Source organism: Nothobranchius furzeri, chromosome 15 (genome assembly GCF_043380555.1).
Source record: "Nothobranchius furzeri strain GRZ-AD chromosome 15, NfurGRZ-RIMD1, whole genome shotgun sequence".
Lineage (NCBI taxonomy): Eukaryota > Metazoa > Chordata > Actinopteri > Cyprinodontiformes > Nothobranchiidae > Nothobranchius > Nothobranchius furzeri.
The window spans coordinates 53,265,766-53,281,887 of record NC_091755.1 but is presented as its reverse complement, the minus strand read 5'-3'; the positions used below and the strand labels follow the sequence as shown (position 1 = coordinate 53,281,887).

Sequence of the window (16,122 nt, the reverse complement as noted above, 5' to 3'; positions counted from 1 at the left end):
CACGCTGAATGTGTTCTATACGTTTGTGCCTTGGAGAACATTAATCTTTTTAACTATCAAAAGGTTTAGAGAATGTGTTAAAGTTACTGAGTTGATAAAACGTAAGCAGCGTACACATGCTAAGTAAGGCTAATTCCTAAGCACGATGCTAACACGTGTGAATAAGTCTGTAATGTATTTTTTCTGTGTCTGTATATTGTTTTTATTGTGACAACATTTACAAAGGCCTACATATAAGAAAATCAAGCCTTGGGTGAAGATTCTGGTGTGTGTTTTAGTTGGTTGTCAGCTGCTAGCTAAACATAGCTACGTCCTGTTAGGGACAGCAGATCCTCTCTACACAGGGCAAACTCCTAATTATTCACAAGTTGTGCTAAATAAAACTAAAATATCTCAAAAACTAAACCTCAGATCTGTCATACTTTGGCATTTTGAGAAAGAGGAGATGAAAGAGTTTGATGTGTAATAAATGCATGGTGTGTAAAGATTGGGTCACTAATGGAGTAAAAACTATATTGATATTTTCCGATATTACATTTTAAGACCGATATAAACCGATAATATCGAACATAGTGAATATTTTTGTTTTAGTGGTTTGCTAACTGGCTAGCTACACATAGCTATTAGTTGTGAGGATAGCATATGCTCACTACAAATGGACAAATTTCTACTTATTAAGTTGTGCCAGACGAAACTAGGTCTATCTCAAAATCTAAACCACAGATCTATCATATAATTATATTTTGAGTGTGAGGAGAAGATGAAGAATGTGATGTATAATATGTGTATGGGATGTCAAAGTTGGCTCATTTAGAGTAAAAATCAGTGCAAATGTTTTCCAACATTACATTTTAATGCTAATATAGGCCGATGTCATTGGTAGACCAATAATATCAGACATCCCTAGTTTAAATGGAATATTTGTTTTCTCTAAACTAATTTCTGAGTCTGGAATTTCTCACCTGGATTTCCTTTTACAGTAAACCAAAAGGTTGTCAAACAGGAAGAACACGCGTTCCTGGATGTTTCCCGCTGAAATCTTGAGAAGATTTCCATGAAGGAGTAATTCTGTGCAGATATCCGTCAGGTTGGTTCCCTGAAGAGAAAAAAAAAACAGAAATGTAAATCAGGAGACTTCACAGTGACGTGCAGCAGCCACGTTATTTTGTCTGAGATGAGCACAGAGAACAAGAGCTGCAAAGAAAACAAAGCTTTCTGTATGAAAACTCAAGAGTTCACAACCCGAATGCAACAATAAGATGGTTAAACTCTGACACAGAGATGGTAACTTTTATTCTGTTGACAATGGTAGGAAACACTGAACACATGTTTGAGCAAAACCATAACAACTGTTCACTATTAGGATGGAAAATTAAAGAAGGGATTTGCAACAAAAGTTCTGTAGTAATGGTGCATTCCATTTGTTCTTGGAAGTTCGAACTTCCAAGTTCACTCAAAGGCAGCACGATGGCCCCTGCCTTTAAAAAATATATATTTATTTCTATATGTTTTTAAAGAACTTGTTTCCTATTTTTCCCATTATCCATACTGACTGTACGATCTGAGCCTGTGAAACCCAAGCCAGATTCCTTCACTGTGTAACATTCTTGGCCAATAAAGGCGAATGCCATTCTGAAATGTATAAAATGGCAACAAATACAACAGTAGTTAGGTCAGTCACTGAAAACAACAACAAACAAATCCTACCCGTTTTTCCACTTGCAGCTGAACTACTGTTAAATCAGGTCTGGTACCATTCCTGGATCTCATCTCCAGCTTTTGAGAGCTCAGCTTTAGGTTGAGTTTGACTCCTAATCTCGTCATTTTGACCAGTTTTATTATTTTGAAATGTAAAAACTTTAATTACATGGATTTTCTTGACTTTTCCTATATATGTGTTCTTTTTTCCATGTTATTTCAATATAATAAAAATAAAACATTATATCTGGTTGTTTTTTCCTTCATCTATACCAACTGTCATTTTGATGGCTCTATTATAACCATGGTTGGCAGTCCTGGTCCTCCTGTCCTATCCAGCATGTTTTAGTCGTTTCCCTGCTCCAAAACACCTGATTTTAATTGGAAGGTGATTAACAGTCTTGTGCAGAGCTTGATGAGCTGGTGAGCAGGTGATTCAACTATTGAAATTGATGTGTTAGAGCAAGGAAATAACTAAAACATGCTGGATGGGAACAACTGAGGACCGACATTACCTATCCCTGATTTACGTTGCAAAATTTTCATGTGGGTGATGGAGAACGTCACTGTTGCCTAACAACCAACATTTAACTTGCATGTTCGCTCTGGTCATCTTTGGAATTGTTGCAAAAATTGTTTTTAGAAGAAAGTTGTCCAGCGGTCATTAGAAATGATGCTGCTTTGGGTGGAGATGCAGAAACTGATGATAACTGGTCAGTAGGAATCACTCCCTGTGCAAACAAAGTCACGTCAGTCACCCAGCAAAAACACATATGCACGAGTTAACCACACTAGAACCATTTTACTCTATGATGTCTTTTCCAGTCTCACATTCCACTGGCCCAAATGCCAGCGGTCAAACTGACCATCCGTGGGAGTTCTAGGACTTTTGGTATTCTGCAAGTCCTCGTTCCTGTTGAAGCTCTTCATATGAAACTAGAAGAGCCCACAACTGTAACCTAGTATGATGATCTTTAAAAACCACCACATTTTATCTTAAACACAAACAACAATAAGCCCTTCTTACAGTGTATGGGCTCAACAGAAGTTCCCAATTTCTTACCCAAGTACTTATTTCTTTCTTAATAAGAATTAGACCATGCAATAACAGCTTTGCAAACTGCAAACTACAGATTTAGACATGCAGCGTGACATTTTGCAGCCCGCTGCCTCTGCAGAATATGGAATCTGACTCAAAGTTTTTGTCCTGCCAGTTATTAAATAAACCACGAGCCGTCTCTACGAAGGAGGGCGAAGGTGAGTTAGACTCAACACACGCACACATCAGATATTTTAAGTGAATAAATTACACTATTTGGGAGGTTGTTGACGTCAAACTCTTCTCTTGGGTGGAAAAATGAAGCTGACCAGAACATGGTGTCTAATTAGCTTTTCCACTAAGTGGCTAAACTGCAAGACCAATTATGACCATTTTAATTTTAGGAAGCCATTATTAGCGTTTTCAGTTGGAGACCGGAAATAGATTCCACGGATAAAAAAATGCCATTATCATGTTCTTGCTCAAGCTGTGAATGACAAATCAAACCATTTTTAACACATCTAATTCATGCCCACCAGGAAGTATAATTGGATTTAATTTAACGTGAACAAGGGCGGGCATGGAAATACACACCGCTTGGTAAAGCTGTTAAAACAAGGCCGCCAATAAATGAGATAATAAAGGTAAAAGACAACTCATTACTCATCGTTAAACGGATCATTCTTCTCCAAATCATCCAGAACTAAATGCATCCATGTGTGGGCTCAGGATCGCCTCCCCGTTTCTGACACGAGTCCACCCCTGAAAGGATGTCCCTCCACCACCATCCACTCTGGCGTATTTATAATCAAATTTTAAGTGTTTATTTCTTTAACTATCTTGCATTTCTTAATTTCTTCTCCTAAGGCATTTCCCTGCTGGGATGGGGGAGGGGCTCACATGTCAGACAATCCATTTAAACTCACGTCAGCTGCAGTGTGCTGAGGTAGAAGAGGGGTAAAAGCTCCTGTGGCAGGCCTGGTGCTTGAACACACTCATTAACATCTCCCAGCTTGTGTCTGCAGACACACCTACTGTTATGGTCGCTTAAAGTAATGCATAGGCAGAAAGTGGGCAAAGATGCAGCACTGGTGAATGCATGCGTTAGTGCGCAGTGCATACGAGCACAAATAATGCATCTGGGCCTGAATCGACACTAGTGGTGGTCTCCTCCATTAAAGCTGGAGACGATTAGCCTGAGATTGGCTGGAGAGAGGAAAGAAGAGCGAGACTAATGCTTGTTAGGTTGAGGGCTCAGTGTGGAGGTCGCAGGGTCGGAGTGAAGCGCCTGTGCGGGGATCTGGTTTGTTGTTGAAAAGAAAACAAGATGTGAACATTCACTGCTAAACACATGTATTTGGTTAGTCACAGATAAAAGTTTTTGTTTAGTCATGAGCACAAAGATCACATTATCTCAAGATTAATATTTATTACACTTGATTTGTGGCAACGACTTCATTCAGGATTTCAACCCCCTATAAGGAAGTTTTTGAAGAATTTAAACACTCAAGTTGAAATAGAATAGGACTAGCTAAACGAGTAAGGAGAAACTTGTTGATATAAACTAAAAATCAAAAAGAAATATACAAAAGAGGTTGTTTTGATGTTAAATGAGAGCACAAAAGCTCTGCGTGGACTTTAAAGAGATATTCCACCCCTAAGTGAAGCTTAGTCTGTTGCAATAATCCCCAGAGTTGAATGAGTGGGAAAAAGCATTAAGTAACCACCCCAGTCATTCTCCAAACCTGGCAGTATTCCATTAGCTTTAGCTTAGCATAAACAATGTAAGTGAATGGTAACAGTTAGCATTTTTTGTGAAAAAGTCATGAAAATGACTCAATAATTATCCAAATTTTTCTTGGTGACATTAATAATGATTTTTAATGCAAATAAATATTAAATAAACAATAAGTAACTCAAAGGAATTACAGGGGCCAATTTAGACTCGACACCCAAGACTGAAAAAGCACCGCTGCAAGGTGCCAGGACATGATGCAGTGGCCCCTAAAAGACACGTACGTTGTCTGCCATCGCTAGTGCAAGATCCAATGCTGCTACTTAGGTGTCTTTTGGGGCTGCTGCGTTATTTCCTCACAGCGGTGTTGTGTCATAATGTGGTCCCAAACCTAAATCGACTCCTCAATATGATTCAATCAATATGATCAATAGCCAATATGATTATTGAGGTCAAATAGAAAAATTCGGATAATTATCGAGTAAGTTTCGTGACTTTTTCCACATAAAATGCTAGTTGTTACCATTCACTTATATTGTTTATGCTAAGCTAAAGCTAATGGAATACGGCCAGATTAGGAAGATGACTGGGCTGGTTACTAAATGTTTTTTCCCCATGTATCCAACTCTGGGGGATATGGCAACAGATAAAATTTCCCTTAGGGGTGGAATATCACTTTAACTGGTAATGCATCCAATGTAAACGACCATTTGCTGATTTTGTTGTCTTAGAGGACGATTGTCAGGGTTAAATGGTGACTTTCTGCAGAAGGGAAAGGGAGACTTTGGCAGGAAGATAATAGGATGCTCCAGAGGGGCCCAATCAGTGCTCTGATCCATCAATGTTACTCCTGGTTTTTAAGAAAGGTCCTACCATACAACCCTCTGTGGACAAGTGAGACTCAAGCTCAGCTTCTTAGGTCTCTTTTAATTGGGCATTAAGCCTGTTGGCATTCCCGCTCAGCACCCTGTGTGGGTGGATTGTCCCCTCAGTGCCTGCTAAGACAAGGACTCTGTTGTGGTGGGTGAGGCAGGCATGAAAAATGCACTGGACCCCTTCACTCGACTCCCAAGCCCTGTCTGTGGCCCCTGTGCTTCAGCTGCAGCAAGCGATTCGCTGCTAAGATAAATGGGAACCACGACTGTCAAGGTCTTTCTAAGGCAATTCTACTAGTTTTACTGTGGTTTCATTACAGAAATATCACATTTTCCAGTGAGTGAAATTGTCTATCCTGAAAGCCGATGACGATGGTGTTCTCACCTCCCAGCCTTCGATGTGGGACTGAAGTTGTTCCAGGGCCTCCAGCTTCTCCATTTGCCTCTTGGTCTCATTGATGTTGGAGCATACGGCCTTCATGAGCTGCAGAGCCTCCTCCACTGCGGGATAATCTGTGTGCTTCTTAGGAGTCCTTTTGAGCAGTTCCTACATCACAGAAAAAAGAGGTGGGAGAAAAAAAGTGTTGAGTAGCAGGCAGGTTAAAAATGGGAGGATAAGTGTGACCTTTACTAGCTCAAGTCCCTAATCAGCCGCCCACAATGTCAGCGGATAGGTGCTCGTCTAACCAAGTTCCTAAATGAGTCACTTGTGCCAACTCAGACCCACTATGATCTCAGCTCAGTTTTTACACAGTCAACATGGGTTTGGACGAATTAAACCCTCCATCCTAAAGAGCAGGTGCTGCCATACCTTCAGCAGCAAAGGGTACTTGCAGATCCTCTGAATGGGAGTGAGAAGGTAACCCTCCAGGGGAATATCCGTACTCTTCTTTCCTCCCAGAAGCATGCAGTGCTTTGGAAAAAGAAAACAAGCAGTATTAGACACAACCGAGCATTTATGGACTTAAACAGCAAAGCGTGTGCACGTGGAACAAGTTGGAAGAATGAGACCAGCTGATCTCAGAAAAAAGTCCACGTTGCTGTTGAAATAAAATATAATTTAATTCATGTTTTGATTATAAGGCAGTGAATATTCTTATATTAAATCTCACTGGGCTTAGATTGTTGTGACAAATTGGAAGCGGCATCACAGAGGCTCCAGAATGCCTTGAAACATTTGCAGGGGTTCCTAATTTCCCCGTGTGACTCACGAGGTATTGCACTGGTCGTGATTGAGTTTTGAAACACGTCCAAATTTTTTACAAGATGTAGATTCACTCAAAAGTGTCAGACGACTGTAGGAAAATTGGACTTCTATTGAGAGACATGTTATGACTTTTAAAAGGTATATAATTGACTTGTTAACGAAGTATTTTTACACAAAATCATTCTCGCATTAAGCCATCTCAGCTGACTGAACATTTTCAGTACCTTCCAGAATGAGCCGTTTCAGGGCTATGTCACTTTAAGAAAAGAAGCTGGAGCTGGCCACGCCCACCCATTCCCTGTTTGGCTGCTATGAGCTGAGAAGCTCCTATTTTTGGGAGGGGCTTGGAATAGATTCCCTCCTTCTCCTGCCTGAAGAGATGAGGGGATTTTTATGCAAATGTCCCCATTTATGATGTCACAAACAGGGCCTTTTTAAAATGGCTCATTTTAGGCGCATCATTTAATTATTCCTGGATGGGTTTGTTTCATGTTTGGAGTGCTTACAAAGGCAGTAGAGACCTACATGGCGAGTTTTGCATAATATGTCCCCTTTAAAGACATACACACATTTCTACACACAAATTAGTGAAAAAACAATGTGTGCTTCCTCATTCTACAAGGGATTTTGCAGACTTTAACCCATAGCAGCGGTCTTGGTGTCACTTCACCTTGGATTTTGATGGAACGCAGGCCGTTTGTATACTCTAAGCTTGTGGGATGAGAGGAAAGACAAAAAAACAGTCATGTAGATAAACCGCAGGAGTGTTCTGGGTGGGGAGGGAGGGCCGGAGATCATTCTTAAGCATTGCAATAATAACGTAGCAATTCCTTTCAAGTTTAAACAGAGCGGGAGAGGCTGGTGGGACTTGTAAAGTATTTCTGATGTAAACTAAAGAAAAGAATAACTAACTCCACACATTCCTGCTGCATTAATTTCTTCTCTGTGGCATTTCCCTTCCACACCCACATCTTCTACACCAATTTCTGCCATCTTCCTTTTTCTCTCTCATCTGCTGCTTATTTGTAATCTGCCAGCCTGAAGCCAAAAGTCTCCGCTCGTCACCCTGACCTCGTTTTACGTTTGCTTCTCTTCTCTCATCTCCCACAATGCAATTAACACTTCAATGTAAAAATTTGAAGAAATTTCCAGAAGCTCCTTTCATAGATTTAATTATTTCAGTTAGCTTGAAACGTCACACTAAATCCAAAACTGAGCATTAAAACATGGCAATAGCTTTGGGTTTTCTTCTTCCTCTGTTAGTCTCGGTTTTACAAAAAAATAAAGGTTAGTTCCTAAGCTTCTGTTTTTTGTTACTATTCTTGTTGGTTGCTTCACAAAATACAAATGGTCCTCCAAGTGTTGTTATTTCAATATAAAGTCAGCTTTTATTCACAACCAGATGGTTTTAGAGGAATTTCATTAGGAAGCATCAGCAACACGCAGGTCCATGACTGAGCCAGGAAGAGGAAAGAGATTCTTCCCGCGTGGATCCGGATTAGGTCAGGACAATATAGGGAAAAAAACGCATATCGATTAAAAATAAATCTGTTTGATCGATGTCAATATTACGGATAACTATAAAAAATGTTGAATATATATTTTAAGTGCAGCCAAGGCCGTTTTCTGTCAGTACTTTATGATAAATCAAGTTGGTTGTGTTAAAGCTGCTATAGCAGATCTACAGAACTAGCTAGGTTTGAACACAAACACGGTCAAGGAACATTACCCTTCCTTCGGGTATCTTCCCTGAGACGTTTCTGCCACAACCGGAGACCCACATTTTCAGAGGAAACAAGAGAGCACTAAACACCAGTCGTCATTTTCGAGGTCCAAACGTCTTTTGTGTCTGCGACTTTTTTCTTTTGGGAACTTTTTTCCTAAAGTTGAAGTGGTAGCAACTATTAAAAACTTTTTATTGGAGTTTTATTTGGCCTATTTTTTTCTATTGCACCACATGTTCATCAATAGATGCGTATAATCAGTCCTGAGTAGGGCTGGGTAATTTGGCCTAAAATCAGTTTCACAATATATTGAGGATTTCACCTTGATAGCGATAAATTGACGGCATGCGCAGAAACAACATTTGTCCACTAGATGGGGGTGTTGCATGTATTAGTTGAGTCACATTTTTACGTGACTCACGGTGGTACAGCTTCTTAAAGGGACATGGACACTGCCAACCTACATACATCATTTTATCTTTTTATTATCAAATTTATTGACATGGGACAAATTATCAAGATAAGAGACAAAAAACGATAAATTTTCCATTTATTGCCCAGCCCCAATCAGAAAAATATCATGGAAGAAACTTAAGACTAGGGCAAAAACGAGGCAGAGACATCATCACCCATCCCAAAAAGCTCACCAACACTAATGCTGGTTGAACTGCAAATGGATTTCCTTAGTTGGGGCCCCCACTCAAGACCCTTGTCCCCTTTTTTTAAACTCGTCATCTGGTGCCCGATGGTTTGGGTGTCAAAACATGGAAACAGCTGGCTGCGGAAAGCGCAACAATACACAAAGGTAACCTTGATGGGGGTTGCATCCTGTCCACACAGGAAGAATTTGCAGACCTTGTTATGGTTTTTGTTATTTATTCAAGTGTTAAACGTGGAAACTGAGGTGAGAAGAATGAACTGGCAGGAGGAGAAGGATGGAAAGGTGTCAAGAAAAAAATTAAAGCAGAGGTTTGGTGTAACAGAGCAGGTTGGTGTTGCAGAATTAGCTGAATAATAAACAGTGTCAGTGTTACAGCAGCATGTTTAGTGAACTAGTTTCTCTTATAAGAGAGGGATGCATAAACTTTGACTTCTTATTCTACTTCCATGCTTGCATATATAACTGAATGGGGGTTGATGGAAAAAGTGGCAGAAATCATAGAAAAGGGTAGTGAAATTACCAATATTAGATTTAAACTGCGTTTTCCACCATAGGGGTTCGAGAAATTTCTTTGAGGGGGGAAAATGACTGAGAAAATATGATGGCCCCTTTCAAGACTTTCCCTAGACGTCAGTATATTGAAACCATTTCGGCAGTGAGTGATGTCACTGATCAGTGCCAAAAGGCGTCCACAAACAATGACAAATATGTTTTACGCTTTATTCTGTCCACGTATGCAGTCATTCAATTTATTCCAGGGATGAGGAAAACGGCAGTGGGACATAAATGGTGACATACAATAATCAAGAGGAAATGTCCTGTTTTACTGTGTTCTGTAGGAAATCCCAAAGCCACACAAATTACAACATTTTCTGCTTAATTTTTCGATGTTAGGAGTTGAGAAAAGGTGATTTTTTTTCCCTTTCCCCTTCATTCTGCTTCCACAGCAACTCCCACTTGTTTGTTGACGTTTACCAATTCCCCACCAAGTTTAAACCAATCAGGATGAGCTAACCGCAAGTCCTGCCCAGCTTCTCTACCAGGCCATTCCTGAGTACACACCTCGGGTCAGGTACTTGGTTTGCCCCTGAAATGGCCCAGTGAAACGGAGACAAGCGCATGGGGAGCCTAAGTCACTTCCGCACCACGGGTCCCCAGAAGAGCAAAAAAAATTAACGCAAGTCAACGGGGCTAAAAACGCTATTTTCTAATTCTGCTTGTTTTGTGCCATGGATTTCACATATGATGTCCGTCAATTTTAAAGACACATTTTGATACCAAGAACACGCTTATTTTCAAACAGGGGCAAACGCTATTTTAAGTTTTGTGTGAAAATAAGTCTGAGACCTTGGCCTTGATTCGGAAAAGGGTAGAATGCCTTCTTGGGGTCTTGTTCACAAGTGAGGGAAAGCTGGAGCGCAAGATCGATAGGCGGATTGGTGCTGCATCTGCAGTGATGCGGGCGTTGTACGGGTCTGTCGTGGTGAAGAGAGAGCTGAGCCAGAAGGCGAAGCTCTCGATTTACCAGTCGATCTACGTTCCTACCCTCACCTACGGTCATGAGCTTTGGGTAGTGACCGAAAGAACGAGATTGTGGATACAGGCGGCCGAAATTAGTTTTCTCCGCAGAGTGTCTGGACTCTCCCTTAGAGATAGGGTGAGAAGCTCAGTCATCCGGGAGGGGCTCAGAGTAGACCTGCTGCTCCTCCACATCGAGAGGAGCCAGTTTGAGGCGGCTTGGGCATCTGGTCAGGATACCTCCTGGACGCCTCCCTGGTGAGGTTTTCCAGGCACGTCCAAATGGGAGGAGGCCTAAAGGGAGACCCAGGACATGTTGGAAGGGACTATGTCTCTCACCTGGCCAGGGAACGCCTTGGGATTCCCCCAGAAGAGCTATTGGCTGGGGAGAGGGAAGCCTGGGCCTCTCGACTTAGGCTGCTGCCCCTGCGACCCGACTCCGGATAAGTGGATGAAATTGGATGGACGGACGGATGGACTGATGGATGGATGAATGGTGAAAATAGGTCCAGGAATACAAATGCGTTTCACGAAAGTGACGTCATTAAACCAGACATGGAGAAAACGGAGGGAAAAGGGCTACAAGTTCAGCAAACTGCCCACAGGAGGAAAGAACCGCCCTAAATCTGGACATTTGGTAAGTAGCACCCTTTGGGGAGAGGAGATTATGTGGTGACGTCACTTTTGCGATGTGCCGATTTCTAGTTTGTAGTCATGCTAATTACGAACTTTTACAAGCTAATAAATCTCAAAGTATGTGACTGGCATGGTCGAAACTCCCATCACTACGTTTCTTTAAAATTACAGCACAACATTAATTAGTGTGATCCAGGGCGTAAAGCTAAGCGGATTAGAAAATAGCGTTTTTAGCCCCGTTGACTTGCATTCATTTTATTGCTCTTCCAGGGACCCGTGGTGCGGAAGTAGATTTAGGCTCCCTATACCGTAAATGTCCGGTAAAATTACCCAGAAGTCTCAATAGTGGAAACGGGGCTTTAGTCTCTAAATAAGCACCGGAGGAATCCCGAGAGAAAAAGCTTTGATGTCTTACCAGTAGGAATGTCCTGATGTTAGGAATCTTGTTCAGTTCTATAAGAAGCCGTAAAGCCTTTTCGTGGTTACTGCAGTATTCGCCATATACGGAGAACCTGTCCCTCTGCAAAAGAAAAAAAAAGTCAAAACTGCCCACCAGGAACTTGATATCATGTTTTACACATCAGTTCTCTGCCTAGAAGAATCAGCAGACAGCTGACAGCAGGAATTTAGTTAGGAGAAACTGGAAAGTCTCCAGCTTTAGTAGCACGGGTGCTCCTCCTCGAGTGAAGATAGTTTTCTTTCCCATTTTATCTGACAGACGAGCCTGAGCTTTTAATTCATATTAGAAATGGAAATAGGAGTTTGAGTTTCAAGTCATAATAATCATAGTTTTATATGAAATAATCAAACAAAAAGAAGAAAAATTCTTAAAAGACAAATAAACGTTCACAATAGAAACCAAAGAGATGACACCATGAATCAAAACCTCAGAGGAGCGCCCCTGTGTGTGTGCGTGTGTGTGTGTGTGTGTGTGTGTGTGTGTGTGTGTGTGTGTGTGTGTGTGTGTGTGTGTGTGTGTGTGTGTGTGTGTGTGTGTGTGTGTGTGTGTGTGTGTGTGTGTGTGTGTGTGTGTGTGTAACAGCTTGTACTTCCTCTAATGCAATACTTTCACATCAGCACAGGTTTAGACTCTGATGATGCATGAATACATCAGAACGGTTCGTATAAAACTTCTTATTTGTCAGTATCCATTTCCACACATCTCATTTTTTGTACAGCACATCATATTTTAAACAAATACACGGCATGACACTTCCTCGTTCCTCTTAGGTGAGCATCACAGGATGCAAAAAATAAATAAACAAAAAAGAAACAAGATAAAGCAGCAGCTGATGCAGAAGCTTTTTGTTACAATATACAACCCAACACCTGAGGCTGTGAAAATACTATCTGAAATGCATTAATAATGCAGCACGCGAGAAAACAAAGTACACACGGCTGCAGCATGGGCCTATTATCCATTCCTAGCTGTTAGGATGTGAAACTTCAGGCACGGAGCTCGATCTCAAGTTCTAGAAACTGAAACTGTCATTTGAAACAGCCTCATAAGTGAAATCCAAAACTACAGGTGCCTGGTTGTTACTTTCAGCCCCAACCAAATTGTTGCTGCTGCTGCTGCTGGAAGGCTTTGACTTTTAAAGGGACAAAATTCAGTCCCCGGGTTTGATGTCCAAAGTGTAAACGGTGTAATGCAGTTGGAATACTTTCATGAACACTCTCTGGAAAAATATTTTAGACATCTGGAATCCACCTTAAGCTCCTCAAGTTTGTTTCCATGTATCCAAAAGTTTATGAAACATGAGACAACCGTTGGGAGGAGTTGGTAACTTCAGAGGACAAAGACTGGAGACAAATGAGAGAAACTTTGACATTTATAATGAAATGAAAATGAACATAAAATAAAAATATAATTCAAACCCTTTGGAACTAAACGTATACAAGACAGTCTGTACAAATCCTATGCAAATGTAATTTATTTACAGTTTTTATTATTGCATATGCGTTTTACGCCTTATACCGGGTCCACACTGGAGGCGTCAGCGATGCAGAATGGCATCGGGACCGTTTATGCTTCACAGTGCGTCAATCCACACCAGGGAAGTCTCTCAGCCTCAGTGTGGCTTCTCCACCGTCCTCCTCGCTGGACTCATAAGATCACAAAATCCCTCCTGCCTTCAAAGGTCACGGTTTGTTTACGTCATTCACCATTAAACCAAAAAGAAGAGAAATGAGATCGTGTTTGAGGTCATATATGATGTTGTTTCTACTCCACTGTCTGGATTAAAGCCATGAAAAACACACCACTGCACTTCTCGAAAAATGCCGAGTGCAAATAAGCCGTTTGGTCACGTGTATAGATGTAATCTACATAGATATAAAATCGTATCGCTGCAACAGTCTTTTATTTAGAAAATTACCAGATGTTTTACACTGAAACAGTGTGTGATTTCCTGTCTAGCCCTATGTTAGCTGCGTAAATTGACGCGTCCCAGAAGCGGTTTGGGGCAAAGAAAGACGTTAAGGTCGGTTGCCCCAAATCTAGTTGTTCCACATCTAAAATGTTTGTTTTTGGTAGACGCCAAAGATTCGGGGAGCTTCTGCCACCTACAGGCCTGGCGCGCCTTTGAACGTGCTTCACGATGCACAAATATTTTTTAGCTGGAAACGAGGGGGTATGGACCAAAGTTTTTTTTGCTAGATGGACGGGGGAGGATGTTAGGTTTCATAAAAACCCAGCTACGTGTGAACACGGCCTAAGCCTCACACAAGTGAGCAACAAAAAGTAAACGGTGGGCGGTGTTTCCACACAACCAGCATCTGGTTTGGCAGGGGATTCCAGTCCAAAACTATGGCGTGGTATGGGGGCCAAAATTAAGACTCCTGCCCAGCAGCAGGATGCTATATAAATTCTGAAGCAAACTACTGACCTGATTAATGATAAGCTGGCGCCGGTAACTGAGAGGCTGGCACTGCTTACTGAGAAATAGCAACTTTACCGGCATTACTACTAGATACGCTAGGGACTAGCAGCCCTCGGCTGGTCATTGACTGGTTCACACACTCCCTCTGCTGTCTACTAGCATGGATAGGATAGCGTTAGCCTGGACGGGCTGGTGTTAGCATTGGAGAGGCTAGCCATTAGCGTGCCTAGGCTGGCCACTAGCTGGATTTCCTACCGCCTCGACGGACCATTAGCATGAAAAGGCTGGCATTAGCATCGGAGAGGCTAGCCATTAGCGTGCCTAGGCTGGCCACCAGTCAATGACCAGCCGAGGGCTGCTAGTCCCTAGCGTATCTAGTAATAACGCTGGTAAAGGTGCTATTCCTCAGTAAGCAACGCCAGCCTCTCAGTTACCGGCGCCAGCTTATCATTAATCAGATCAGTAGTTTGCTTTAGAATTTTTATAGCCTCCTGCTGCTGGGCAGTAGTCTTAATTTTGGCCCCCATACCACGCCATACAAACCACCACTGGGAGCAGCAGCTGGGCTGGCATATGGCGTGAATCCCCCGGTACTGTCGAGCCTACAGAACACAATCGCAAGCCAGACAAAACATTTTGGCTTCTGGTGAAATTAAACGCATCTATGATACAGACATTAATGTGATGTCTCACTAGAACAGGAGGAATGCATTTCGGAAATAAAGCTCCGTCTGAGGCAAACTCTGGAGCTAAAGTCATAAAAGAATTTTCTTATTGAAATTTGAAATGTTGTTCTACACTCTACAGCAAAAAGCAGACTTGAGTACAGAGCCGTTGTGTATCTGTTTGCAGTCAGAATACTCCTGAATAGAGTCACTTACTGAACCTGAAACAACTCTTTCAGCCCTAATTACCATCCCTCCACTAACAAAAACAGCAAGAGCATCGGTACCTCCGTGCACGGCGAAAGGCCACTCGAGCTATTTCATTTCCTCAGCTGACAACAACAACCCAGCCAGTTCAAGTTGCTATGACTGTTTATCCTACCAGGTGCAAAAAGGTAAAGTCTGAGTTATCTCAAAGTTTCAGAGCTACTCTAAAAGACGTCATTTGTGCCCACAATAGCTCAAAGACTTCAGTTGTTGCTTTGATGAATCTTTATTTAAATTCTCCGTCATTGGAATGTTGAGGGATGAGAGGGATGAAAGGGAAAGGTCACTTACAAGGAAAAACATGCCAAAGCATCTTGGTTACAGTTCAGAAAACACATAATGACATAACTGTTGGCCCTAAAAACGCAGAAAACATCGATAAAATATGAGTCACTTCTGCTGCAAAGGTCGGAAAACTGTGATGATTTTTCCAAGGGCTTCGGATTTGTATTTTATTCAGAATGAGACATTTTTCTAAAAAGTTAAACAAAAACTGAAAATGTTTGTTTTTCTGTAATGCACTTCTGATCTTTGGTGAAATCTCATCATCAGCTGACATTTTGGTACCAATGAATCTCCCCAGTTCTGTGATCTTGCAGAACAATGTGGGAGGTTAATCAAATCCCAGTCACGGTGTTGACCTCTGGTTGAGGTCAAGGGCCACGGCTGGAGGGCGCCAGACGGTGCTAGCTGATTGGCTGAGAGGTGTCAGTGGTGAGGGAGACAAAGGCCATGGGGTTGGTAAGGGAAGTGTAATGATACAGAGGAACAGAGGTGTGGGAAGCTCAATACCTCAACAGAAAGATGTGTGAGTGTGTGTGTTCAAAACCAGTGTTGATCTATGCAACAGAGAGAAGGGATATGAAGTTGTCATTTCTTTAAATCTATAGGTTGTTCACCAGTTAAAACACATTTTGTTCATTTCTTTGGTTATCAGAAACGGAAAATACACAAGAAAGCAACAAAAAACATCTAGCAAAGAGGAACTGGTGTGTGTGTGTGTGTGTGTGTGTGTGTGTGTGTGTGTGTGTGTGAGTGTGTGTGTGTGTGTGTGTGTGTGTGCGTGTGTGTGTGTGTGTGTGTGTGTGTGTGTGTGTGTGTGTGTGTGTGTGTGTGTGTGTGTGTGTGTGTGTGTGTGTGTGTGTGTGTGTGTGTGTGTGTGTGTGTGTGTGTGTGAGTGCGTGCGTGCGTGTGTGTGTGTGTGCGTGTGCGCGT

At 41.8% G+C, this 16,122-nt stretch overlaps 1 protein-coding gene across 3 annotated transcripts in view; it reads right to left on the bottom strand.

Annotated features, from left to right (window-relative positions):
• Positions 1-16,122, bottom strand: part of prex1 (phosphatidylinositol-3,4,5-trisphosphate-dependent Rac exchange factor 1) — a 114,474-nt gene that overhangs the window by 66,771 nt on the left and 31,581 nt on the right. For all 3 annotated transcript variants that reach the window (XR_008564303.2, XM_054746134.2, XM_054746135.2), the window contains exons 4-7: positions 11,509-11,613; positions 6,159-6,260; positions 5,733-5,894; positions 963-1,096 (exon numbers count right to left, since the gene is read on the bottom strand). Coding sequence is in view for 2 of the 3 variants with exons in the window: in XM_054746134.2 (XP_054602109.2) it covers positions 963-1,096; positions 5,733-5,894; positions 6,159-6,260; positions 11,509-11,613 (503 nt within the window). In the remaining variant the exon portion in view is untranslated. The remainder of the gene's footprint in view (positions 1-962; positions 1,097-5,732; positions 5,895-6,158; positions 6,261-11,508; positions 11,614-16,122) is intronic.